General features: G+C 38.0%; 3 protein-coding genes across 3 annotated transcripts in view; all 3 read right to left on the bottom strand.

The window, feature by feature from the left end:
- Positions 1 to 519: 519 nt before the first annotated feature.
- On the bottom strand, positions 520 to 24,698 carry LOC134535877 (probable methyltransferase-like protein 25). The gene is made up of 6 exons (XM_063375221.1): positions 24,549 to 24,698; positions 12,470 to 13,565; positions 10,630 to 11,004; positions 6,943 to 7,107; positions 6,219 to 6,365; positions 520 to 699 (listed from the first exon to the last, which is right to left on the bottom strand). Exons 2-6 carry the CDS (start codon positions 13,052 to 13,054, stop codon positions 616 to 618), a joined length of 1,356 nt encoding a protein of 451 aa, XP_063231291.1. The 5' UTR covers positions 13,055 to 13,565; positions 24,549 to 24,698; the 3' UTR covers positions 520 to 615.
- Positions 13,063 to 13,500, bottom strand: LOC134536309 (protein LTO1 homolog). Its single transcript, XM_063376060.1, has 2 exons — positions 13,368 to 13,500; positions 13,063 to 13,313 (listed from the first exon to the last, which is right to left on the bottom strand). The coding sequence occupies exons 1-2, from the start codon at positions 13,498 to 13,500 to the stop codon at positions 13,063 to 13,065; spliced, it is 384 nt and encodes a 127-aa protein (XP_063232130.1).
- Positions 13,574 to 24,698, bottom strand: part of LOC134535882 (U11/U12 small nuclear ribonucleoprotein 25 kDa protein-like) — a 160,924-nt gene continuing 149,799 nt past the window's right edge. Inside the window, exon 2 of the mRNA XM_063375229.1 lies at positions 13,574 to 14,465. Coding sequence (XP_063231299.1) covers positions 13,729 to 14,208 — 480 coding nt within the window. The 5' untranslated portion in view covers positions 14,209 to 14,465 and the 3' untranslated portion in view covers positions 13,574 to 13,728. The remainder of the gene's footprint in view (positions 14,466 to 24,698) is intronic.

Genomic DNA, 24,698 nt, shown 5'->3' with positions numbered 1-24,698 from the left:
AAACAGACTACAAATGAACAAAAGGTAGTGCGCAAGATGGGCGCGCACAAAATAAATAAGAATTCCCCTTCAGGTAGGAGAAATGGCACAGATCCAAAGTATTTTCAAAGTGTTTAGCACAGCAGCATAGCTCAACATTCTTACAGTTACTGTGACGTGCATGAAGTTAATGTCATCGCCGATACTGTCGAGGGCTAATGCGCCTCGCCTAACTGCAACCAAACGACCGTGAAGACGGAAGCAAACAGGCAGAAAAACAGACAGGAACATACCCGAGTGCAGGGCTGACAAGCACTTAAATACAAGTAGCACAGACGGCACTACTGCTGCGGCGGAGAAAAGAAACTACTGTGGATGGAGAGGGACAACAAGGAATCGCTGGACTATGCAGCCAAAACATGAAGCACATACTTCAATGTTATTTTTTTGTGAAACCATGATTGTTTAATTTGTACAATTTATAATCCAGCGCTTTTATATTTAAGTAACTGAAAAAATTTCATTGACACTATGCGTGAATGTTATAGCAAAATACAATTTTTAATGCCAAAGTTTAAATACATGCATCTGAACAACAAGCACAGGAAAACAAAAAATCACAATCACTATTAACTATTAACTCTTTACTGAAACTATGCCATAACAACGTGGAGAAACAACAGGATCAAATAACTGAACCAAGCAAGATTTGTGGAAACCCTGAAAGAGAAACACACATACATGACTTACAATACAGCTCACATTTTGATGAAAACTGATCAGTGAAAGCAAAATGAAAATCTTAACTTTATAGTTTATATGCATACGATATAGCCATTATTTACATCAAGCTCCCACTACCTAATCACCTTGTTTGAATTTCTCTGGTTAAAGCTTGGGTTGGGTAGGGAAAGGTAAATTAAGGTTTTCATTGATTACAAGTACATATTTATTAATTTAGGAGTTAAAGGTTTCAATTACTAACAAAGTTTCAAACGATAGACCATTATTGACTGGAATGGATTCCTTACTAGCTAAAGCAAACTAATCAAACATAAACCCTGTTAAATTGAACAAGAGTTCTCTTCAATACACTTAACAGCATGATCAATGTTAGACCTGTGCAAATAATTTTTTTCTGATGAGAAGGTAATATCAAATTGAATGTTTAAATATACGCAAAGTAAATTAAATTTTGAATATTTTTCTCGATGAAGCGGTATTAAACTTTTTGTTTGGACAGATTAAGTGATTATCCAATTTAATGTATATATGTATAACATCAGTCAATAAAAATTATAGAACCATGTATAATATTAATATATAGCATTCATAAAAGCAAACTGAATGTCTCCTTTAGAATTTTTTTAAGTAAACAACTTTAATGAAGCAAATCATTTACAATATATATATATATATTTTTTTTTTTCATGAGAAAATCTTATGCTTCCAATATTTTTAAGCTTTGCAACAAATGCTAAGCTTCACAAGACAAATCTTTGCATCACAACAACCTCATCAAATAAAATGAAGAGCAAAATTCCTTAAGTCAAATCAAATATTAAAAAGGGCTTTTGACTGATTCACTTATGTCAAAGCTTCACACAGGTCAATGGCAAAATTTCCAATTAATAGAAAATACCAGAATTATTTTAAAAAAAACTGATCTGAGAACTACTGTTAATGTCAAAAATCCCATTTCAACATATTGATGAATCAACTCTAATGATAGTGTTAAATATTTTAAGACAGTCACAATTTTGACTGACCAACTTGGATTCACGAAGACCGACTTAGGGAAAGGAGGTGAAATGCTGGAGGAAGGCAGGCATTTGCAAGGGAACTTGGTCCCTAACTGGTGTGGTGAGAAGGTTAAGTCGAAATGAGATTGAATCCCAGCAAGACGTGAACTAGCAACCTAACATGCATGCAAGATCAATCAAATTTTGTGATCAATTGGTATTACTAAGTACCATCACACACATTCAATGGGCGCAGATGCTCATGCAATGACTCATGTCTCAAGCATGTCATCTGATTTAACAAAATTAAAAGAAAACATTAGTCAAATATATACTATTTAATGAATCATGCTTAAACAGGGTGGCCACACTTTTGGCAAAACCTAATTCCAGGTTTATTAAGGTTTTCAAATAATTTCATAAAATGTTACAACACAAATAAAATGTATATGTAACTTAGCTAACAATGTTGGTTGCATCAGAGCTGAATCAAAATTAACCATTTAATATTACGTAAAATAAAAAGTATTCCTGCAAGACTATAGCTATTACTAGAGACATGCATATTTCGCGATTGCGATAAAACGAATTTTTACGCGAATTTGAGTACATTTTTAAGAATGCGAATTTCTCACATTTTGGATAATAACGCGAAATCCTTGAATTTTCGGCGAACAGTCAGAACATTTTCCTCATTCTAACACGGCAATTCAATTTGTAAATACAGTAACAAACGTGAAACAACAAAAAACCAAAGATAACTACCCACACAGTGTATTTTATAACATGAAAAGTTGCTTTTATTTCTAAACATGTAACAATTTAAGCCTAGGCGTGTAAAAGTCCAAGTAATTACAGCAGGAGACAATCTAAAATGTACTAGGGAAAAACGTAAACTCACGAATATAGAAACGTAACGGAAATGTCGGAAATATTACGTGGCTGATCGTAACATTGTAAGTGCTGATACTGTATTTATGTCACAACTTAGCCGAAATACTGGTACGAGACATGAACTTCACAAGATAAAATGAGTGGAATCTTGGTAACTGTTTTATACGTATTATATAATTTCGGAAGTATTATACTGTTGACGCATATTTTTTAAACTAACCATTTATTTGTGGGGATCGTAAATAATTAATTATTGGTATCAAGACATCAAGATGAACGTAAACTTGAACATGTCACGGCAGCGAGTAAGCGGGTGCGTATACCAATAAACTGGTATTAGAACTGGACAAAACTGGTACACGGGAGGTGGAGCTTATATTTTTTTCCGCTAAGCTCGCATCTATTGGCTGGCTGCTGATGGAAGGTCACGAGTCTGGGCGGAGCATTGAATGAGTTATACTGCGCATGCGCAGCTCAGAGAACAGACGCCGCAGGCCGCACTGTAACAAAAGATGATCGAGTACAATGACCTTTCTCCGCGCAAGGCGCGCAATTGACGGTAAATTTTCATCAATTTGCGCCCCTTTTTTATTTATTTTTACTGTGTAATGTAGCCCGTTCTGAACGCTGCAGGATGCGACTGTATTTTAATTAACTTTAACGTATTTCTTACTTTTCCCTTTATTTACACTTTCCCGCTTTTTACACTTTTTTACTTTGTCCCCATGAAAAGTGCAAATATGGGGTTTTGCTGTATTTTGATATTCGGCTCGCCTGGACAGTCGATTATCACGGTGTTTACAGCAGGTTGTTTCTCGAAGCGTTGTTCTCTTATATAGTCTTTAGCGTTGTTTGTCCATTGCGTCCATTTTTATTAACCAAATACCAAATTTAAAATGCAAACACGGTGACGATTCGTAACATTCTGTTGTGCGCAAGTTAAAGTTTAACGGGTCGAATTTTGTTACAGATAGTTTTCAACGTCTGTGAAATAAATTAAAGGTGTACAATTTAAAGGTCGGCTAAAACATTAGGCCTATTAAAATGCCTAAAGTGCCGGTAACTGCAAAACAGCGAGCCTCTGAATTTTCTCAACACGGACTTTATGCTAGTGATTCAACCACACTTTTTTGTCGTCACTGTAATGTCACCGTCTCTTGGGATAGGAAAGACTCATGTGAAAAACATGTAGGCAGTGAAAAACACAAGAAGCGTCTCTCTTCATTGCAAGGCTCATCTAGTGCGCCTGAACGCCAGTCGTCAATATCTTCAGCGTTTCAGACAGCAAAAAATAATGTCCAAAAAGACAAAAAGTTGGAATTTATAAAGGAAACAGCAGAGACCTTTATAAAGGCAAATATACCCCTTGAAAAGCTTGATGATCCTAATATCAGGGCATGGCTGAACAAATACATCGAAGGTGCTGGAGACATGCCACTTGCGAGAACAGTCCGTGAGAAATATGTAGAGGACATAGCCAAATGCAGAATTGAAGATGCCAAAACTGCATTAAAGGACAAAAAAATTGACATACTGTGCGACGAAACAACAGATAAAATGGGTAGGTGTGTATTTGTTGTTTTATTTAGAATTCTGAATCTTCAACAGGATAAACCAGAAATATTTGTTGCAGGAGTTCACTTTCTTGAAGCTGCTAATGCCACAAACTGTGTGAGGGCAATTTTAGATTCACTCAAAATGTACAATGTACAGTATGGTGATGTGCTCTCAGTAGTAACCGATGCTGCTCGTTATATGACCAAGGCTGTTAGTACTCTCGAAGTAATCCTTGGAGACCAGTTAACGCATGTCCAGTGCTGGGCACATAAGTTAAATCTTGTTGGCAATGTCTGGGTGAAAGAGTTGCCTGAGTTGAACAATGCTATGAGCAAAATAAAAAATGTGTTCAACAACACCAGGAAAAGAAGGCACCTGTATGCTAGCTTTCTTGAAGAAAAGCATGGAGAGAAACGTCCATTGTTCCCACTTCCTGTTGTTACTAGATGGAATTCCTGGTTCAACAGCGTTTTTTATGTAGCAGACTACATACATGACATTGTTGATTTCTGCAAAACAGATGAACTAAAGGCAACACAAAATTCAGGGGTTGAGTTTCTGTGTTCACTCACAGAAAATGACATTTCTCTCATTCTTTGTCAAGCTGTCTTTGTGAAAGAGCATGCCAAGAGCCTTGTAGAGCTAATACAGAAACTTGAAGGTTCTTTGTATCCAACTGCCCATTCACTATATGGGGACTTGCAAGGTATAAAAAAAAAATTTGAAAACATCACTCGTGGCATTTATTTTGAGGCAACCAGTAGAGCTTTGTCTAACATGCCCCCCGCTAAAGCTGCTGAAGCTAAAGTGTCCATCACAAGAACAGCAACACAAGCCCTTTCCAAACTGAACTCTCTCATGACAACTGACCCAAGTAGAAAGAGATTTGAAGCAATTCAAATTTTTAGTCAGGAAAGTTTGTTGCTTGCTAAATTAAACCCAGAAATGGTGCAGAAACTGAAAACTGTCCATAGTCTCTACTCCATAAGCACTGAAGAATTAACAGCTGGTTTTGGTCAGCTTCAGGACATTGTTACAAAACAAATGGAAACAGACAATTCAGTGGACGTAGTGAAGTCATTGAATGTAGTAAAGCTGTCACAGCCATTGTTTGCTTCCAGCTGCCTTGAAGCCATCTGGATGCCTTCTGCAAACGTTGACTGTGAACGATTTTTGTCCTCATATAACACAGTCTTAACAGACCGCAGGACAAATTTAAGTGAGGCTAATTTGTGTATCATGGCTACTTTTGCTTTCGAGAGCTAAAGTTTGAGGATTTTGTTCCATGTGTTTATGTCATTATTTTAGAGACTTCATATTTATTCTTGCTGGTTTAGGTACTAAAATATTTTCAATTACTGTATGTAAAAAGTGATGTGTAAATTCGATTGTAAATTACTGCTGCTAGTGCAACTGTACAATGCAAGAATGTGTCCAAAATTTCAAGGTATGCTTAGCTTAATTTTTTAAATTTATAGTGCTAAAACTATTTAAAAAATAACACCGCTTTTGATGTATGATAACACCACTTTTAAGGGTAAATAACAACGAATTTTGCTATAAAATAAACCCCAAAACTGCATGTCTCTAGCTATTACTTATGATATCAGTGTATTACCTGAACGTAATTAAGTAGCTCTTGTATGTTGTTTAATCTATGACAGCAATAAACAGCAAAATTTTACGAAAAAAATAGCATTGGTATAAATAATACAGCCTAACATTAGGGAACAATTTAAATTACTTCACAGACATGAAAACAGTCCACACCTTAAAATAATAATTATTAACATGTAAAATTAAAATTCTCACCCGTATTTTTGCTATTAAAGCACTATAAAAACATGTTCCAGCTTTAAATTCTTCATAGAGACCTTTCAATCACAGTAATATGCACATTATTACTTTTGAATTTTTAAAGTACCTCCTTGTCCATTCTTTATTTTTTCTATTCACTATAATTAAATATAATGCTGGTTGTAGAACAAGTATATAAAAACTAATTGCAATGGTAAATCTTAACAAAATATTCATAACCAAAAGTACCTGCTCATGAAGGTACAGGAGACGATCCAGCAGCAAAGCAGTCTCCACCACCGGCGCAAGAGCAACGCGCAAGGAAAAGAAAGCCTGCAATTGGTCTTTCTGAGGCAAATACTGTGCGTACAAGCTCTCAATCCGAGATTCAGACACCTGCGGGGAAAGCAAATAAAAAAAAATATATTCAAACAATCTAGTTGTTACAGATATTTTGATTGTATTTTTAAGGACTAGTCAAGGGTTGAAAAGTAAATTTTTAAGGACCAAACTTACAATATTGATGTGAGTTAACATTTAGTGTGTATCTTTAGGTAAAAAAAAACATTTATCTCAATAAACAAACCAATATATTGTTTACAGTAAAAAAAAATTCAAAACAAGACTTGTAGAGCAAAAACAGAGCAGACAGAACTTGAGGATGTTCTCGAACCCTCTGGAATTAGTATTAAGCAACTATTGCATGCTTATAAAATATATACATGTAATAAGAACCTCTAAACCCGACTACTAGCCCAAAATACTTAACTATTATAATTGGCAAACTATACCATTTAATGTTATTCAGTAGAAACTTTTTATTTTCTGAAAAATGAAAAAAATTCAAGGTATTTTAAAAACTAAAGCAATATAAAGATTTTTCAAGCCCTTGAAATGACATACACACGGGGAAAATCAAGCACTGTATGTATGACCCATTTGACACAATAATAAGACGCAACACACGGCCCACCTGCACGCTGAGACCCAGCTTCTCTGTGGCCTTGTGCACGTACTCTCGAAAGCTGCCGCACTTTGCTGCGATCCGCCCCACATGTCCCCAGCGGGCATCTCGGCCACAGCTCTCCACCAACAGGACTTCCAGGAGAGCTCGGTAAAACAGGGAATCCACCGCCAACTGTAAAAGGGTGTGCGCCCGTACTATCAAAAAAATGATGGCGGACTCCGGGGTTTGAATTTGAATTAAAAATTACTATTAAAAAAAAAATGGTGATTCCTAGCAGCTGACATGATCATTTGCACCTTTTTTTAAAATTTATATGTAGCAGCCTATGGCATTTAAAATCCCTGGCAGACAACATGGTTATCTGTATTTTAGAATCTGAGTTTGCCGCCGCCAACTACAGTACATATTCCTTATTTACATCTTCATATTCCAACTGAGAAACTGGTTTGCCGCTTGCCCGTCGCAGTAGATTTTTATTCTTGAAAATAACACCAGCGCTCCACAGCAGCGCTACCTAGTTACCAAAATATGAAGCAAGATGGCCACTGCTGGCCGTGACGTCACCAGCAGCCATGGGATACGGGGAGGGAGGGAGGGATACATCACAAGCAGCTGAGAATAATGCCGTCAACTAGCATCCCCCTTCCCTTGCACCTGCTCCTATGTTAGAATGACTAACTCCTGCCTCGCTCTTCCCCCCTAACCCATCTGAGGGCTCCTTTAGTTATTATCAATCCACCAGGCTAATAGTAATAACTAGGGACAATATTACATATACATAACGTGAATTGTGATAAAACCAAAATAACGCCTAAAAATTATTATTACACCATATAACACCAAACTGCTAGTTAGTACACCATAAAGCACCATATGCAACTAAAATCATGAAATTAATCAGCATAATTAATCAAAACTTAACTCAAATTACAAAAACATAATTTTTTAATATATTAAAGTCAATGACTGTAATTAACTGAGTTAGAATTTTTAACGAAAATGTATAAACTAAAGAGATTGGGAAAAATTTTACTTTTTTTTTTTTTTAATCTTTCAATTGTTATTACGTAATAACATATTTTTACATATTACATTGGTATATCTTTTAAACCCACAAATACTTGCAGATTAATTATTTTGTTGAATGATATGCTTGCTATATTTATGAATAAAAAGAATACATAAAAAATAAAATAATAACACCAAAATCTCCTGTTTTAAGAATGAAATTGGCCTACAGATAAAACCATTAAATCTTGTCTCTAGTAATAACAAGACAATTGAATGCACAGAAAGACAAAAATTTACTCAGATTTTGATAGATTAGACTATACCATTGTAGAACATTACTAATGCTTGGCAATTGAAAAAACATTCATTTAAATTTAAAAAAAAAGTATATATCACAGATATCAAAATTCAATGACAATCACATACAGTACAGCAATATATTGAGATGAAATGCACATATGCACACATATTCATGCGCACATGCATGAATATAGATAATTCCTAGTTGAGAATACTTGCACTGGTTTATAGAAGGAATAAAGAGTTTAGTCAAAAAAATAAATAAGGTAATTTTAATAGAACAGGACCATTACACTGTATTCATAAAATAAGAATGAATGGCTGAATGAATATAAGCAACAAATGAATGATGGAGTTAGTTCAGTAGAACAGGACAATCATTAGTTCCTTTAACTTTATACAGTATGCCAGAGTTTAGGAACAGTGACAGGCGACTGAAGTCTGCTTTAATTACCAATAGGCTTGACCCTAGATTTTCTTCAAGAGATAAACATGGTGGACATTGTCATAATTTGGGTGGGTTTTCTCGACCCATTCATTCCATCACAACCTCCGATCGTCTCTAATGACCTTGATGCCAACAGGACATTCAGTCTCAATAAATAAATTAAGCGCCCCGCCTACACTGGCACATACACAGTGGGCAGAGCTTCACCAATAAATTTGAAAACGCTAAAGATATCCAAGAGGTGTCTATTTACGAACAGCATTAAAAAAATACACTGAGGGTGGGTAGATAGTTTAGTTTCTGTATTTTGATTCTAAACTATATTTTTAAGAAGAGTGAAAATAGTTAAAAAAAAAAGTCTTTTCAGAATATTTTTTAGGCATTAAAACATCCAGTACATATTCTTAAAAACACTCAAGGGACTTGCATTACACCTTCATCTTCATTTCTCCACCATGTACTATTATGGTTACCAAACGAATCTCACTGACTGCGCGCTAGTCCAGACCGTGCACTTAAGAGGTGATACCACGCTAGAACACCAGTGAAGGTCACACTTATTATCCTGCTTCACTAATACAAATACACCCTTTACTGGGTGGACCCCTTAACTGTACTGCCAGATTTTATAATATATTTAATAATATTAATAATAATATAATAATAATGTAATCTTATTGATGCAAGGTCAGCTATAGCTGTAAATAAATTTATCTAAAAGAATTTCTCATCACAATGATACCAATCAAAAATCGAAATCTCTATTTTTGTAAACTTTTTCATGTACAGTCAAACCTCTATCTATCGAACTCGCATGTATCGATTGTCCGTGTTTATCGTATACTTTCTACGGTCCCGGCAAAATTGCCATACAACTAAGGTTAAAAAAGTCCGCTTGTACCGATGTTCAAATTATCGTTTTGTCCGCATTGATCGTACAAAATATGTGGTCTCGTCACTATAAATTATAATAGATGATCGTTTAACCATAAAGACTTTGCAGAAATAACCATTTCTTAGACAGAAACAGTCATAAAAACAGTAAAGATTGTATACAGAAGTAGTAAAAATCTGCAGTCAAGTAATGGAGCACGTAAACATGAAGAAAAGACAAATGAACAACAACTTACGAAGAAATATGGATGATGTACCATAACTACAGTACAAACCCAATTGTTATCTTATGATAATTACCATAAAAAGAACTAAAGATTCTTTGTAGATACCATAATACTACAGAAGCACGATAGCTACCACATTTGCACTTTAGTTACGGTAACAACCGAGATGTATATTTACCGCGATGGTAATGTATTTATTTATGACATATTAAAATTAAAAACATTATTGAAAAAAAAAGCATGTTAAATTTTGATATGTACGGTTGGCACATGTTGCAAAGAAATAATGCGATCTGAAAGAATGCAGTACTACTACGAATAGTGAAAAGGGTACTCGTGGATTTTTAGGTTATGGCAGTCTCTCTCGTTTTTTCAGTAATATCGGCCGAAAATTAACAAGCGTATCGGAAGTCGGCAGAAATGCCGATTCAACTAAATATTGGCAAAATCAGCTTCTTTAGTACAGCTCTACATTTGATGACATGAGTAAACATATTTCAGACTTCAGGATATTGAAAAAGACTTTAATTTCCATGTAGGTTTATTGTGCGTATAATTTTTTTTTTGCAAGTGTAAATTGAATTAAGAAAAATGCTTCCATTTTTATTTATTTTTCAACTGATTAAACTTTAATGACAAGTAACTGACATATTTCTGACACTAATTTTGAGGTTAATTTTTTTTTTTTTTTTTAAATCTAAGAGAGAAGTCCACATCTATTGAATGTCCGCATCTACTGAATTTTTTTGTTGGTCCCCTGAAAAACGATAGATAGAGGTTTGACTGTAGCTGCACAAACAGAAGTGCACTCACCTGCCGGGTGTCGGCGACTCGGTGGCACGCCTGCGCGGCCAGCATCCGGGCGTTGCGGCCCAGACGGGGCCCCCGGCGGCTGACGGGGAGGCCGGCCTCCCCCAGCAGGTTGTAGCAGCAGCCCACAAGGCACAGCGCTGCCGCCCGCCCGTCCGCGACGAAGGCCCCCAGGCAGGCGGGGGAGAGGTCCCCGCACGCGTGAAGCCCCACCAGGCACACTCGGCAGTCGCCCGCCCCGCCCCAGTGCTCCTGCACCAGCTGCGACGGCCGCGTGTCCCGGTCCATGAACATGGTCACCACCTTGTAGCGACCGCCTGCCGCCGTGGCATTCTCACGCTCCTCGTTCCTTGTGCTGCTGGCTCCTCTCCACGCCTTCTACACACACAACAGTACAAGGATCAGCGACAACATCTCCTTCATAAAACTAACACATTATTATACAACTATAATAAATCATAAAGCCTAAAATAAGTTCTGCGAAAGTAGTTTAATCCTACCGATTCGGGACTGCTGGATTATGCGACTTTGCCGGATGATCGTGGTTCCACGTAATTTTAGCCGGAATAAATATAACCTGCTTTGAAAACAAGATGAAAACCGTGTATGAAGATGAACTCTTGAGCGAACTAAAAATGCCAGCTGACCGAGGTCAGTAGCTGGAATCCAAACAGAAAAATTCTGAATGAGAGTGGTTTGATTGGTGCCAGACTACAGAATTAGCAGTACATTTGAATGCTAGATTTAAGATCTTACGTTATACAGTAAAACACTAATTTTTAATTTGCTACGAGCAACGTTTAGTAAACTGCACACAACAATCACCATAACTTTTCCATTTTCATTTATTTATTTATTTATTTATTATCTTTGGAAACCACCCATAGTGCCAAAACAAATCTGACAACTCTTCCTGCACTTGGAACTTTCCTTATCTATATTTCATGTCGACAGAGACAATGTTCTGACTGCAGTGTTCAGTGCTGGGTGACGTAACATGCTGCCACAACTTCCAAAAGCAGACTGGTGGCATGGGTATTTGCAGTCTCAGTGTGAAAGTGTCCATGTGTATAGATGTATTCCCTGTTTGAATGCTGCCCGTGTGGAGCTACCATTCACCACTATGTATCACAGGGCGAGGTGGCGCAGTGGTAAGATACTGGACTTGCATTCCAGAGGACCTGGGTTCTACACCAGATTCAGCCTTTCAAAGTTCAGTTCTCCGTGGTTTTGCAAAATCTCTCCAGACAAATACTGGGATGGTTTCTAGCAACAGAGTGCTTACAAGTTCCTGTTAAACCTGTTCCAAGACTTTTTGAGGACCTCTAAATAAAGTTTTATAACTTCTATATATCATTGGGCAATTTTTATGTACCATAAGAAAAACTAAACATTATACAAAACATATCCACTGTTAGCAGGAATGTACCAATTTTTAAGTTATAAAGCTAAATACAGTAAAATCTTTTCACAGATAATTTGCACATGATTTGAGTAGACAGTCTCAACTATTTACATTTAACGTGAGACTATAAAATGAAGTGGTGTCAAAAAAACAAAACTGCTAGAAATTAATGTTCCTCAACTTCCAGCATCGTTACGGTTTCTTTCGTGACTTTTGTTGACTCGTGACCTATAGACAACCCTGAACAATAGGACTAGCCGATTGATTCCCCAATATCCCTGGTCTGTGTTGTAGTGTGCAACTGTCAAGAATGATCTATATGCCAACAAAATATTAAACCCAGATAAAAAAAAAATTCAGCTAATTCTTGCAAGCGTCACGCCTCGCTACTAAAACGCCTGTCCAGAAGGCAGCAAGTGCGACGGCGGGGCGACTCACCTGGAGCTTGTGGCTGTGCCGGGCCGCAGAGGAGGTGTTGCCCCGGGACGAGTCGACGCCCAGGACTGGCAGGCCGTGAAGCAGGGCCAGCGCGGAGCCCAGGTAGCCCTTGCCCCCGCCCACGTCCACCACGTGGCTCGCCCCCGAGGCTGCCGCCAGCGCGGCAGCCACCTCCGCCATCACCCCCACCTCGTGGTGCTTCTTGCGGGACATGCACTGCCCCGACGGCAGGCCTCCGTGCCGCTCCCCGCCACGCAGTCTCTCCTTCAGCTGCCGGTTCGTGAGGACGACGTCGCCGAGACTGCCCGCGTACATCTCCCTGGCATCGCGCAGGAACTCCGCGAGGCTCCGGCAGTCCTGGGGCAGCTCCTCGCGGCGTCCCCCGCCGTCCCAGAGCACCGGAGCGAACCCTTCCATGCCCACACGCTCAAACTCCCTTCGAATGGCCTCGGGAACGAGCGTCGACCAGTACTGCTCGGTGAAGAACAGCACCATGTGACTGTCTATCAGCGGCTTTACTCTATCCAGAAACTGGAGCACGGAAGTCAGTGCCGAAATTATTTTTGTTTCGCTGAAGTCCTCCATTTGAAATGTCAAAATGAAACACTGGGATACTCGGTAAACAAACTGTTGATTTTCAACACGGAGCAGATTTTTTTAAATTTTGCCTTGATGTTGTCGCGGAGTGCTAAGATGTCTTCTTCCCTGGCGTTGGTGCGAGGGAAACTTTCCAGCAACTGTAGTAACTTCGCAATGTCTAAAGCGATCTTTTCGGTGAGTATGCTGCTGCCGCTCGCTGCAGCTGACTGCACTGCTTTCAGCACGCCCGTGTAGTAACCAAGCTCTGCCCCGATTTGCGCTCCTCTATGGTACCCCATGTGAAAGCCATCTATCTTACCTTGGGTGCAACCCTTCTGCAAACCCTCCTGGTAGCCCTGCTCAGACAATCGTTCTTCGCTGAGAGCTATGGAGTCAAACACATCATTGATGTCATCACTCGCCACACTCGAGATGTCTGCAGGAATCGACATCCTGTCCTCAGTCCATGTTTAGCATTAAACAGTCAAATAACTTGATGCCGTTTGTGGGGAAGACACTGCAAAACAAAAATATTAATATAGTCCTTCAGACAACAATTAAATATTCATGAAGTTAAAATAAAACCTCTAATGATAACATAACACGAGATCACTACTCCTAGTCTATTTACATATAGTTACTAGGAATATTCTTGAATTTTACTTTGCTTCCAAAAGCTTCTAAGGCGTGCCTTTCTCATGCAAACGCTTGACAAACTTGACTTTCGATTTGTTCCTGATGCCAAATTCGGCCAACAAGGCCCCGTCGTCCTTGAGCTTCTGCACGTCGTGGTAGAGCCAGTACGTGCGCCACACGTAGCGCCAGCTGACCGTGACCGGCCGACGGTCCCGGGCCATCGTCAGGGTCACGTGGCGGCGGATGGCGCTCTTCAGGTCCCCGACGGTGGCTCCCCGCTGGGGCACCACGACCGCCAGCTCCTCCCCGTCCGCCCGCACCACCCTCACCGTCATGGACTGCCCCTGCTCCAGGGCGACCTGGGCCCCCACCTCCTCCGGGGTCACCCCGCGGGGCAGGTCGCTCATCAGCGGGTCGCAGCCCAGCAGGTCGGCCAGCGTCGCGCCCGTCACCTCCAGCAGTTCCTCGTGCGACAGGGCCTCCGGTTCCCTGCCCCCGGTCCCGGCCTCGTCAGCGGTGCTCATCGCGGCCACTGCTCGTCGCGCCTTCCCGTGCGCTCAACACCTGCTACACTCGCAGCCCGGCAACACTTCTGTCCGTAGGTGTGACTGGTTCAGAGTCCTTCTGAGGGCCAAATGTTCAATTAAAAATGTAAACTGAATGTACAAATGTTTAATGTCCAAAACTGCCTCCAAAGAACTCGAGAGATTTTTCCAGGGCCTCCAATCATCAGTTACCTGCTCTGATGCACTCTGCTATTTTTAAATTTTTCTTCACTGTTCTGAAAAATATAACTTACTTGTATTAACTAACAATACAACCAGGCTAAATATACATTTGGCATGAATTAAATAAAAACCTAGCCAAACCAAGTAATTGATAATAATAACACAGAAAACTTAATTAAACCCCTACAGCATTAAATAAAGTCAAAATATAATTATATTAAAAACCATAAACTGTTTAGAAACTATAAACAAACATGAAAAAAAATTAAACAAAATTGTCAAGCCCTGGACACAATTAACATAAGCACTTCACTAACACAACACAGTATTATATATAACAGTAGAGCTCCATGTAATTCTAACATTGTATTAAGCATTCAATCAAGCTCTGCATTTGTATTAAGTAGAGTTCGCTTTCTGTTTTACTCTTGCATAATACTGTGTTATTGCTAAAACCATGATACGGTTTTGTCCTATCAGAATCTCTGAACGTCTTACTACATAATCATTTAAGAACTTATATTAAAAAGAAAAAGAATGAGTTGACTATATTGTGCTGAATATTATTTTCTTTGATTATTATGTTCACATGATGGATTTAAGCTATAAATATCACTGATTCACAAAGGAAAAAAAATCATCAAAAATGTATTCCTGCATTATTTAATTTTTAGTTTTTGTGCTTTATAGATTGTTATTGAAAACTAAAACCACCAAAATAAACAAAGGAATGGGATCAAGTTTATAACCGTTGTAACCAGGCGGCCGCTGTGTTATCGCTATAACAATCAATGTGTTCATTCTATGTTGATTGTACCTGGGCCATAATGGTTCAATTGAAAAATACAAACTTACAGTTGCTTGTTAATAGGAATTCTTGTTTAAAATTCATAATAATTTTTCCATTTTTTTTTTTACTTAGTGCAAATATAGTGGTGTCTCTCTTGCATATCGTCATTTATTACAATCACTTTACAATTTACTTAATTTAAATCACAGATGCACATCGTCCAAGAAACTAACACAAAATGCATTGTCGCACACAAACACGTTGGGATCAGCACTGTGCCAGTCCTAGCATTACAGGAACAGCAACTAACACGGTTCTAACAGGATTTCCTTAACTCTTATTCATATCAAGTGAGAAACTGCATTATTACAAAGACCTCAGCTGGAGTCACAATGCCACGACGGACAGGACACAACAAATCCGATTCTATGTCGTGCATTTTTACAGCATGACAAGAAATAATAGCGTAAGGTCACAATACCATGGCAACGTTAAGTGCTGGTTTTATGATCTTCGGTTAAACCTGAAGTCGACCAGGGCTACGCCCTTCCTAAGCCCGATGTGCCTCACGCCACTGCCGACCCCCTCTGTTTCAAACCTCCCGCCAACAAGTGCGTGTGTACGTGTGTCTGGTCGCACTGTGCGGCAGTGGAGACTGTATGTTTTTTAAATAATGTAATTCTTAAATATCTGTAATATTTGATGCTTAAATCTTAAATAACTTGTAATTTTTATAAGGTTTTAATAGTTATGTTTAACTGTATTTAATATTAATGTACTAACGGTACGTTCAGCACTTCCTGCGGCCATGACCCCCGGGGCCCGGGGCAGTCTCTTCCGTTCGCCGTGCGGGGTAGGACGCACCTCAGCACCTGGTCGACTTCGACTTTTGCTTGTAACCGGTCCGTTAACATCCGCCATCGTAAATATTTTTTAAACCTTTTTTAATCAACCTTCGAGGCCTACCCCGGCGGCAGACTGTTTAACGTAATTAATTAAAGCTCCCCCGGAGCATATTTAGATTAATCGGCGGACTTGTACTTCCGGAGCCGGGCCACGCGGTGTCCTGGTCAGCAAGAAACCTGGACTATGTGCTGTTTTCTGTGTGCGTCGTGAGTGTACGTGTCTGCGCCAATGAAGCTCAATATTCACTAGACTCGTTGCACTTAATTCTCGACCACGAGTTTCCCAGCACAGAGACGGTGGTGTGTGGGGCGCCTCAAGACCCCATTAGCAGTAACATAGCGTGCCCGCCGCTGAGAGCGGGCCGGTGAGTGCTAGCGGGGGGGGGGGGGGGGGGGGGGGGGGGGGGGGGGGGGGAGTCGAGCCTAGCTCCACATGGGTCACGTCACGGCCCTGGGACAGAGTCGGTAGCCGGGTCCACGTGGTGGCGCCCAAGATATAAACGTAAGCCGATTCGAAAACACCCCTCACGACAAACCTATGGCTAAAATTTAACTGCAAGTTAGATCTCACATCTCACCTAAAAAGTTTCAGTTCTGCAATAAATTAAATTCTCCTTATTTGTAGAACCTAAAAATATTAAAAATGTAACTTTGGCAGCTAATTATGCAAAATGTATGCACTTTTTATATTTTTAATTTCGTGAAAGTTAAACATTTGAAAAATTCTAAAAGTTGATCAGTGATTAATACAAATATAAAATCATGATCTGAAACGCATGACTCTTAAGATATACCTTTGGTTAAAGTTAACCGTGGATGAACTGGTGGCTAGCTAGTTAACCTGGAGTTAACAAGCATCAAAAAAAAAGAAAATGTAGAGATATCAGGCGAGGTTAGATGTGGACAGTGATAGTGAGGATGACTATTGAGGAAATTTCAAACAAAATTAAATGCAGGATTCCATGAAATAATTTAACACTGCACACTGCAACTGTGCACTGTAATGTCTAACTGGTTCGCGTCATACCTAATGGCCAACAGTGTGCACAAATCTGATTGGCAGCTGATCGGCATGCCAACAGAAAAAAAAACTGAAGCCCCTGCCTACATGGTCACACATACAGTGTGCTGAGCTTCAGAAGAAAAAAAAACATGCAATTATAAAACAACTCAAGTTATCATAGTGGTGTCTGTTTACGAAACTCGCATAAAACACCTAGTTTGGCCGGAATCTTGTTTTTGAAACAGTTTTTTTTTTAATTAAAAAAACTAACATTTTTCATTGCTTTAAGATGATAACGTTAATTCCAAGACAAATATCTGTCTTGGTGAAATCGCATAAATCATATAGCTTGGCATTACATTAGGTTTTTTAAAATGAATCATTTTGTTAGATACGTAGATACACTGAAGATAGAAGAGTATTTCTGTTTTCATATTTTGTTTTTAAACTGTATTGGTAAATTTCAAGTTTAGCTTCTTTTCCATGAAAAAAAATTATACAATTTTAACAATGATGTTCTAAAAAACTAAAGATATTCCTCTATTTTCCCTGAAAAGAGCATTTCAAAATTCTTACTAGTTTATAAGACATTAACGTTTACAGTAGATATCCTGTGCTGTTGCGGCCATTGCCATATTGTGCTTTATCTTTTATTAGTGTAGCCGAGACTGTTTTCCACAAGAGATTGGCCTGATTGTTGTTCCCGCCATACTGTTTACTTGATAATAGCTGCTTCATGATCCTGTGGTTCTCCAGAGAACTTTAGGAATACCAGTGTAGCATAGGCTGTTTTAAAAAAAGACAAGGATGTTTAATGTAAGAACATTATGGCCGGGGACAAGACCGTTTTATACCCTAATCTGTTCCCCACCTTAATTGAATGGAATAAAATTCGGGTGTAAAAAACAGTCTTGGCTTGGCTGTAACGTACTTACACTAAAACATCCCAGTCTTTTTGAAAACAGCCTTGGCTATGCTGTATTCCTAAGGATCTCTGGAGAACCACAAATTCAAGTTGCAACTGGTATCAAGTAAACAGATGAGCTGTGACAACAATCAGGCCAATCTCTCACGGAAAACAGTCTCGGGTATGCTAATAAAAGTTAAGCACAACATGACAGCTGCACAGGCTACCCAATGTAACTTACTAACATTAATTTTTTTATAAACCAGTAGGAATTATGACATGCTCTTTCCAGAGAAAACAGAGAAACGTCTGCAATGTTTAGAAAACCATTGTTGGAATTTTACTATTTTTTTTTTACGGAAAGCTGCTAAACTGAAAGTTTACCATATATTTCCAAAAGAGTGGAAAAGGCTAAACACATGTTTTAGAATAATTTTTGGGCATGAAACACCTAGTACAGATTCTTGAAAGCATTTAAGGGACTTGCACTACACCATTATCTTCATTTCTCTACCATATAATATCACGGTCATCGCTCAATTTCACTGTTGTCCTATGCACGACGAGAAGACTGCACGACAGCTTAGAAGCGATACCGCGCTAGAAGCACCAGCGAGTGTTGCACTCATCATCCCACCTCACTAACACAAAATACATCCTGACTAGGCGGGCTCTCCAACGAATCCTGCCAGCACTGCTCTGCCCTGTCAATCTGCTGCAGATCTGCAGTCACATGACTTGTTATTCACATTATTTCCCAGGAGTCGCTGCAATAAGTATATTTTCCATATTCTTTTCCAATCTTGAATTAGTTCAATGTAAGAAGAATTTTATTATAGGCCTACAGATTTTAAGAACTTTTCTATTTATAGTTACATATTTTTAACAATTTTTATCCTACAAATTTCCCAGGTAGTCTTTCTTGATAACTTTCTAATTTCTGAATTTCTTAAGACGCTAGTAACTAGCACGATTGTATTACCTAAGAAATAAAGGTAATTGTTCCGTGTCATGTATCCATATTTATTCCCTGATCCTGATGGCATGATCCTGTATAATTGATCCTGTGATATATGATGCTTGCTGTTATAATTTAGTACATCGAAAGAACCTAACCTGGACATAACATAAATGTTAGGAAGTAAAAAGAATCATTTTCGGATGTTTATTTGATCTGACAATATGATCATAATTCATTGTTAAATAACAATTTTTTATATTCAGGACCTTTCGATGTACTAAATTAAAACAACAAGCATCATGTACTGCAGGATCAATATTTTCAGCATCATGCCATTATGATCAAGGGGTGGATTTGGATATGCAATAGGAAACTTTTACCTAAATACATTGAAATATTAAGAAATAAGGTGAAATCAAGGTAAGGTCAGAAAGTACTGAAGAAAAAGCAATTATTAATTTACAAAAACTAAAATTTTAAGTAAATTTCCATAATCTGTGAGTATGAAAAGCAATTTAGTACACTGTATCATCCTGCAAAAATACACAATATAATTTTGAACTTGTGTCAAATATACTTACTTAATTCCCGTCTGGGTCATTCCATGAAACACAGGACATAATTAGTGGCGGGGAAAAAATCTGTAGGGAAATTTGTGTTTTCGTTATTGGTATCTAGGGTATTTCAGCAGTGTTATTTGACCCTGTTCAATTCCTCTATGAGCATGTGTTTCCTGCTGGTGGCCATTGTTTCCAGCCATATGTGAAGATACCTGTTTCTAGTAAGAATATATATCAACTTCAAGGTAAGAAAACTGAAAAATAAAGTCGTATGTTGTATTATTAGATATTGGTAATTGAAGAGCACAATCTTGTTTTAAGTTTATGATATAAAAAATAAATGACTGTGTAAGCTTTAAATTTAATTATAATGTATTTTTATAACTAACCTAAAAAGTATAATGTGAGTTACTGAAAACATTAATTTTTGTCGCTGTGCTTTTTGTATGCATACAAAGAAATTAATATTACATATTCTCATACTTTCATGCATGACTACTTTAAAGAAATTTTACTAGAAATTAATTTATTTATATTTCTTATAGTAAATGATTATTGAATTATGTAACGTGAGTTACTGTGTTCATGCACTGGGTTAAAGGAAGCAAATTTATTGCTAGCAAAGAGAGCATAATAGTTTTAGTTAACATCTATTACGAAGATAAAAGCGTAAAATTTTCATTTTACTGTATTAATATAAATAATAATGTAAACGTTTAGAGAAATATGATTGTTTTGTTAACCAACATTAAATGTTAAATGAGAATTACTGAAAATGTGAACTTATGTGCTTTGTCTACATGCAAATATATTTGCATGCCAAGAGCATACTTAACCTCAGTACTGAATATTACAATATGGTATAATAAATTATTAATATTTAATTAATTTACATAAGGGGAAATGACTGTAACTTTGGTTGCTACAACTGTATGAATTTTATGTTCCTATCCTGTAAATTAACGTTATAATTTTATTTTGTGATTTTTTTCTAGAATGCCTTTAACTGCAGCTGGAAAGATGAGGCAGAAAAGGCAGAAACTTAAGGATGAGGGCAAGTACAAAGAGTACAAGCTAAAGCACAGAGAGACCACGAAGAAATACAGAGAACAAAAGAAGCTAAAAGAACAGGCATTAGGTAAGCGTGAGAAGAAAATAATGGAATTAGAAAGAAAAAAGCAAGGGAGAGAGAGAGTAGCTAAGTACAGAAAAAAATTGAAAGAAACTTCAAATCAAAACACTCCTGAAACATCTAATACTGCTTCTCCACCTTTTAAGAACTCATCTAGTCTAGGGAAGGCCACTGCTCGACTTAAAAGAGCACTTCCAAAATCACCACGGAAGAAAACAGTTGTCATTAAGAAGTTATTTGAGTCTTATGTCCAGCCTTTGCTAACCAGTACAGCACCTTCCACAGCAAAATCTTTAAACCCTGATACTAGGAATGCCGTAATTCACTTTTACGAAAATGATGAAATTAACCACCAGGCTCTTGGACGGAAATATGTAGTAACTATCAGAGAGAACAAAAACAAGACAAAAATGCAAATTCGATACCTTATGTTTTCATTGGCAGAGGCTCATGCAATGTTTTGTCATGAAAATGGCACAGTCATTGGAAGGAGCAAGTTTGCAGAACTTTGGCCGAAGCATGTAATGTTGAGCAACAAGCTCCCTCACAATGTATGTTTGTGTCGTTACCACGAAAACTTTATTGACGCTGTTAATGCTCTCCACAAATTTGTGCCAGAGTTCCCAGAATACACTAACGACCTACCAGAATCTTTCGTATGTAAGGATGCCACAATAAATTGTTGGTTTGGCAAATGTGAGACCTGCAAAGATTTAATGCCTTCAAAACTTAATCAAATTTGTGCTGCTTCAGAGAACTCATCGGATGTGAATTGGTTTGTATGGAAGGAGTGCGACGGAAGACTATTAAAAGTGCAGGAAGACGGACAATTGCAGGATTTGGTTGATCATATACTTACTATTGGCCCACCATTCTTAGAACACTGTTACTTAAAGAGAGCACAGTCAAAAGCTTACCAAACAGAACGAGCAGCAGTTGAATCAACTCCACACGTAGCACTCATTCAAGTAGATTTCTCGGAAAACTACACCTGCACGGCTCAAGATGAGATACAGAGTGCTCATTGGCAACATGCTCAAGACAGTTTGTTCACAGCTGCTATATGGCATTCAGGAGTTGTTAATCCAGGATATGTAATTGCCTCTGATGTTCTTGACCAATCCAAAAACACAGTGATAGCATATATTGACAGACTTCTTGAAGAGTTACCACCATCAGTAAGTGATGTCAGGATTTGGTCTGATGGGCCTAGTTCACAGTTCAAGAATAGATACATCGCAGAAGCTATGATAACTCTTGCACGTGAACACAAGAAGAAAATATCATGGAATTATTTTGCTACTTCACACGGCAAGGGGCCAGTTGACGGGATTGGAGGAGCCATCAAGCGTCAAATTTAGTTGAAAGTCAAGAGCAGGAAGTACATAATGCCACAGACTTTGTGAATGCAGTAGATCCATCGTCAAAGGTTCATGTGATTTTGATGAACAGTGAAGAAATTGTTCACAGAAATCACAAATTAAATGTGCCATCTTTAGTGAAGAACTGTAAGCCATTCCCAAATATTGCAAAGACACATAACTTAGAAATTTGTAATGGTGAAACTATTGGACACATAACTACAGCAGAAACTAAATTTGGTGAGAAACTATTTGAGAAACTGGTAGAAGATGTGATTAAAGTGGAAGACTTGGTGGTTGTGAAATATGATAGTTTGCTATTTCCAGGAATCGTTACTGAAATAGATTCAGAAGATTACAAGGTGAACGTAATGACCAAAGAAGGTCAGCTGGGGAAATGACCTGACACTAAAGACGAAATCTACTACAGTAGAGCTCAAATCATAAGAACTGTGAATCCACCAATAATTGTAACTGCTCGTGGACATTTTAAGTTTGACTCTGTAATAATGTGAATTTCTGTATATAGTGAAACATTGTTTTATGCTTCTTGGGTGTTTTGTGTAATTAATTTATAGAACCCATAGTAATAGAACAAACAATATCCATAAAACTGACCAATGTTGGAATGTTATTATTTTGTCTCTGTAACGTGAGTTACTGTGTGATGTAACGTGAGTTACTTTTTTAAAAAACTGTTATGTTATTATTTACAAACAAACAACTATATGTCACACTACCATATGTTCGTATAAGTTAGTTGAGTTACATATAAAATCCTAAAGCCAACACATTGTTTACCAGAGGAGAATTAATCACGTTTTCAACTCTGTTCGAAACTCTTGTCAATGAACTGTAATGTGAGTTACCAATAATACTTTAATCATAGTTATGTTTTTAACAGTCAATATTACCAAAAATATATATGACTATGTTCTTTAAGTTATAAGCATGATATAAAAAATATAAACAGTTAAGTTTGTTAAATAATTCAGTACTTTGTGTTATTTATTATATAGTTTTAATTGTCATTTTGTAACGTGAGTTACTGTGGAATGGACCGTCTGTTTGGTATAATCAAAAGCCCAACATGGCATTTCTAAGGATTATCATCCATTTTTTTTTCTTAAAAATTATTATACTATGGTTGTAACCACCATTAGTTTACATTGTTTGGGTGGGCGTGTCCCAAAATGCAAAATTCGACCAACTCCCTAACTTCTTAACTTCATGCATGGAATCGTTAATCATGTGATATCAACGGTATCGTGTCTATACTTGAACAGGTAGGACATTGTTTATTTTAGGGTGAGCATCCCTCGCTTCCGGTGCGACTTCCCCCCCCCTCCCCCTTTTTTCACACAAAACTTTTACACACGTATAAAATACAATACCTGAAAGTTAGTTTCATAAAGAAACTTACTCTTTTTTTGTAAAAAAGCACGAAACACCCATATTTCCAAACTTGTCCCATAAGAATGAAGATGTGGTAATGATGTAAGCAACACCATCTTCATAATGTCATCCATGGTATTAAGATATATTACCATTATAAAGCATGCCTCATTTATCTTCTTGAACTCGTATATTTATGGTTCTTGTAAATAGGCTTCTTATTTGAACAACAGAAAATTCAACTGCAAAACAAATGACTATTGCCTACTCTGGTTTCATCTACATCATGCTACAGAAGAACAAATGCCCTATACATTCACTTTTATAGTGACTTACAATAATATGATGGTTTAGTCGGTATCACGGGTGAATATTCTGTGAAAATATTATACATTTTTGCTGAACCTACTACATTCTGAAGTCTCATTTCAATGATACATGTTTGAATGGCAAGCACAGTCACTCCCATACCACTTCTTTCTCTTCCATCCTGACTCTTTGTGATCTTTTATGATATAACCGCATGGCATTACTACAGGCTGGCAGCGGCCGGCCGAGCTACCTACTCGCCCTCTTGCCGTGTGAGGCAGAGCTGTCGCACTTCTCCTCTTGAATACAGACAGCTGTGAACTGTGAATGGCCAGACCACCACCCCCACTCTTGAGTGCATGTGCCAGAGAATGCTCGGCTGGGCATCTGGTCACTATCCCCCTGGATGTCGACAACCCAGCTGTACATGCTGTAAGCAGACTGTTTCTTGCTTGCATGCAGTATCAGTTGAATGAAAGTTTTGAGACCACTAAGACAGGTGTGATTCTTGCACACAGAAGTGGGAAGGGTTAACAATATCCTCCACACCGAAACTGGTGCGTCGTTGTTGACCTGGCAAGTTTTTTTTTTATGTAACTAACATGCTGTTACACCTTTAGAAATGTGGTTTAAGTGCTAGCTCTAATAAATATATTGTGAGCAAGGTTTTTAAAACAACTATTTTCATGGAGCTTTAGAAATGGCCTGTGCAGCTCAATTTTTGTATGTATAGTAGTTTGCTAACTCAATTCTAGTACGTTTGTAATTTATTGTAATTAAAGTACGAATTTTTAATTCATTGCTTACACATACCCTCAATCCACGCCCTGCCAATGGTCCGCGTAAATATTTATCCTGTAAAAGAAAAATCATTAAACTATTTCATATAACCATTCGAAAGACTGTCCAGTGTCCACATGGCATTCGTTCGTCGCACACGGACAGCCTAAGTTTCACCCCCAT

Source organism: Bacillus rossius, chromosome 10 (assembly GCF_032445375.1).
Source record: "Bacillus rossius redtenbacheri isolate Brsri chromosome 10, Brsri_v3, whole genome shotgun sequence".
Taxonomy (NCBI): Eukaryota; Metazoa; Arthropoda; class Insecta; order Phasmatodea; family Bacillidae; genus Bacillus; species Bacillus rossius.
Note: the sequence above shows the minus strand (reverse complement) of the source record. Positions and strands in the feature narration are given on the sequence as shown.

Excerpts from the sequence above, each read along its gene's own strand:
- LOC134536309 (XM_063376060.1), bottom strand. The coding sequence starts at position 13,500 with ATGTCGATTCCTGCAGACATCTCGAGTGTGGCGAGTGATGACATCAAT. Across the intron at positions 13,314-13,367 it reads GCAGAAGGGTTGCACCCAAG|AGCTTGGTTACTACACGGGC; the intron begins GTAAGATAGATG and ends AAATCGGGGCAG.
- LOC134535877 (XM_063375221.1), bottom strand. The coding sequence starts at position 13,054 with ATGGAGGACTTCAGCGAAACAAAAATAATTTCGGCACTGACTTCCGTG. Across the intron at positions 7,108-10,629 it reads GAGTCGCCGACACCCGGCAG|TTGGCGGTGGATTCCCTGTT; the intron begins GTGAGTGCACTT and ends ACCCTTTTACAG. Across the intron at positions 700-6,218 it reads TCCTGTACCTTCATGAGCAG|GGTTTCCACAAATCTTGCTT; the intron begins GTACTTTTGGTT and ends TTTCTCTTTCAG.